The sequence below is a fragment of the Wasmannia auropunctata genome, unplaced genomic scaffold, assembly GCF_000956235.1.
Source record: "Wasmannia auropunctata unplaced genomic scaffold, wasmannia.A_1.0 LD335526.1, whole genome shotgun sequence".
NCBI lineage: Eukaryota > Metazoa > Arthropoda > Insecta > Hymenoptera > Formicidae > Wasmannia > Wasmannia auropunctata.
This window is the reverse complement of record NW_012027364.1, coordinates 12,029-15,652: the sequence shown is the minus strand read 5'-3', so window position 1 is coordinate 15,652 and position 3,624 is coordinate 12,029. Positions and strand designations below refer to the sequence as shown.

The 3,624-nt window shown below is 37.7% G+C and overlaps 1 protein-coding gene across 1 annotated transcript; it reads left to right on the top strand.

Moving 5' to 3' along the window:
- The first annotated feature begins 1,272 nt into the window (after positions 1 to 1,272).
- On the top strand, positions 1,273 to 2,459 carry LOC105456830. The gene is made up of 3 exons (XM_011701153.1): positions 1,273 to 1,703; positions 1,861 to 2,201; positions 2,251 to 2,459. Exons 1-3 carry the CDS (start codon positions 1,273 to 1,275, stop codon positions 2,457 to 2,459), a joined length of 981 nt encoding a protein of 326 aa, XP_011699455.1.
- Positions 2,460 to 3,624: the final 1,165 nt, after the last annotated feature.

The following is a 3,624-nucleotide window of genomic DNA, read 5'->3' as shown; positions in this document are numbered from 1 at the left end:
TTTTTTTGTACGAGCAATCGTCGAAGTTTGGATTGACATAGATTCCTATCACCAGGTACTAATCCGTCTAAAGTGAATTATATCCAATTTGAATGATTTTAATCCTTTTCGATACCGTATTTTCAGTGCAGAAATCCTAATCGATTCGGATAACTTTTTTTATAATTGATTTTAATCGAACATTTTCGGCAGGGATAGTTTAACTACGAAGACTAGAGTGGTCTTTAATGCTTCTAGTAAGGATTCAAAAAGTAGATCACTAAATGACGCTCTCTATAAAGGCCCAGTGATACAATCGGATCTGTTCTCAATAATAGTTCGATTTAAATATGTTCTATGTGCTGATCTTAAAAAAATGTATAGGCAGATAATAAATAGTGCACAAAGATTAGACTCCCTTGCAATCCATTCTGTGGTGGGAGGATTCCAGTGCGGATATAGAAGAATTTGAGTTATATACGTTAACATATGGTACAAAGCCTGCATCTTGTTTAGCAGTTAGATGCTTGCACCAGCTAGCGGAGGCAGAAAAATTTTTCTAGGGCCGCGGAAAGGGTTTATAGAGATTTTTACATGGACGATCTCGTAAAAGTGAGCCAGAAGTTTTATTGGTCCGGTTCTAAGATAGTATTAGCTTGGATAAGTGTTTCATCGCGAAAGTGGCAAGCATTTGTAGCAAATAGAGTTAATGAAATTTACAATAATTTTTCACCTTCTGAATGGCGACATGTCAGGTCTAAAGATAACCCTGTGGATTTGATTTCTAGAGGCACCACTCCTGAACAGTTATTGCAGGCAACGATTTGATGGGAAGGGCCTCAGTGGCTTAGAAAAAACAAGAAAGAGTGGCCAAAGGAAGGTGAAGAATTACCGCAAGATAATATTCCTGAAGGCGTAAACAAGCAGTGGCAATAACGACAATCATACCAGAGCCCGTCATAGATTGTAAAAGATATAGTAGATTCTGCGCTAAATAAGTTATTGCGTGTAACTGCATATGTTTTAAGATTTCTGTGTAATTCTTCTCTTATTGAAAAAACGTAAAAAGAACGAGCGTAAGTTGTCAACATTATCAGTAAAGGAGATGGACGAGGCTAAGGTAGTGTTAGTCAGGATGATTTAAACTGAAAAGTTCAAGGACGATATAAAGACGTTGAAAATTAACAATGAGGTTTCTCGCAGTTCAAAGTTATTAGCATTATATCCATTTCTCAATAAACAAAAAATATTGAGGGTAGGAGGAAGACTGAAGCATGCGACCTACTCGAAGAGATGAAGCATCCCATTATACTTCTTTCAAGTCATCATTTCACCAAGCTGGTGGTTTCATATTATCACAAAAAGTTGTTTCACGCAGGCGCACAAACAACGTTAAGCGCAATAAGAGAAGAATTTTGGCCGATATTAGCAAAAAATTTGGTTAAAAGAATGATACGAAACTGCGTGGGATGTCGCAAAGTGAACCCTAAGGCTAGCTGGCCAATTATGGGCCAACTGCCGGCAGTTCGAGTTAATATGGCAAGGCCTTTCTGGAATACTGGCGTCGATTATTGTGGCCCATTCTACGTGAGAGATCGAGTTCGGCGAAACTGCAAGCGTTATAAAGCGTACGTGGCTATTTTTGTATGTATGGCTACAAAAGCAGTGCACATCGAACTAGTAGAAGATCTGACAACGGAAGCCTTTCTTGCTGCGATGAAGAGGTTTGTGGCGAGAAGAGGAAAGGTGAAAAATCTGTACTCCAATGAAATTTCGACAATGGTCGAAATTTCATTGGAGCAGATCGGGAATTGCAATTGATATTGGAAGATGAAGAGTTTAAGAAAAACGTACAAGAGTGGATGACGGCTGAAAAAATAGACTGGACTGGCATTTCATACCGGCAAGGTCCCCACACTTTGGAGGCATATGGGAATCAACGGTACGCTCCATGAAGTTACACTTGAAGCATACTATTAGAGAGTCCTGTCTTACCGTTTCCGAGATGACAACGGTCTTGGTTCAAATAGAGGCCATATTAAATTCAAGGCTTCTGACTCCTTTATCAGATGATCCTAATGATCTGCAAGCAATAACTCCAGGTCATTTTCTAATAGGAGAAAATCTACAAGCGTATCCAGAACGTGACATACGGGAAGTAGCGGCAAATAAACTTTCACGGCTACAACATATTCAGCAAATAAGACAGCATTTCTGGTCCCGTTGGCAGAAGGAATATTTATGACTTGAATATTTATGACAATTTGTCAGAAGAGGAACAAGTAGAAGTTAAGATCGAGTTTACAGTCGGACAACTTGTCATGCTCAAAGATAACAAAGCTGTACCGCTAAAATGGGTTTTAGCAAGAGTTGTGGAAATACATCCAGGTCTAGACGGAGTAGTGCGAGCGGTTACTGTGCGTACGGATAAGGGAATTTATAAAAGATCAGTAGTAAACGTATCTCCATTGTTGGAATAGCTTATACAGGCAGATGTAAAATTTTTATGTTTAGCTTTTCTTTGGTGTTGCATCAGATGTAATGTGATAATGTGTAAGTCGAGACTCGTGTACTTTGAAAATATTTCATATTTGTCAAGGGCGGCGGCGTGTTAATATTTATCTTAAATAGGTTTATTTGCGTTCCCACGTTTTGAATTGCCACGGATTTTTGGGACTAGGATTAGATTAGTAGAGGCAGCGCTAGTAAGCGCGTGGAGTTGGGCACACTGTAGCGATGTGATGAGAGATGGCGTAACAATGAAAAGAAGTAACAGAATAAGGCACGACGTTGTAACGTACACACGGTTTTCTTTATAATAAAAGCAGCTACAAATACGAGTGACGTTGTTTCACAAGATTATTTCAACCCAAGGTTGACCTTACAGTAAAAGTATAAAAAAATATTCAAATCTCAATACACATAATAACTGTCAAAATATGTAATGACAGTCGCTCAACGAAGTAAGCATAGTGAAATAACCAATCAGCATTACGGAAAAGCGGCAACAAATAATTTCGAGAAATGCAAGTTATCGACTTAACATACCTTTTTTTAGATAGGTATACAGGGTGTCCCATTTTAATGTCCCACCTCAAATAACTTTTTTATTTTTGATCTTAGAAAAAAATGTTTCAGACAAAAGTTGTATATCTTTGAGGGGGACATAAGGTGGTGTCATTAGTGTGATCTTAAATAGTTGCTCGAAAGTCATGTGAAGGTTATCTTTAATTTCTTAAATGGAATCCCCTACTTTTTGTTGCATATTCTTGTAGATCATCTCGAGAGCTTTGCAAAACACATAGATAAAATATATTTTGGTTAAATAAATCTTTAGTTATAAAGCTTGAAAGTTACAGTACCGTCGACGTTAGCATGATCCAACGCATGTCCGAACAATGGCTGAAACCTTTTGAATATTGTTTAGGATCATGAGCTTGACAACATGTGTCAAGGCCATGATCATTGGAGATTGTTTCTCTTATTTAAAAAAAAATAACAGTTTTCAAAAATGAAAATAAGAGAAACAATTTCCAATGATTATGGCCTTGACACATGTTGTCAAGATCATAATACTGAATAACATTCAAAAGGTTTCAGCCATTGTTCGGACATCTTGGATAAAGCTAATGCTGTCTCTTATAC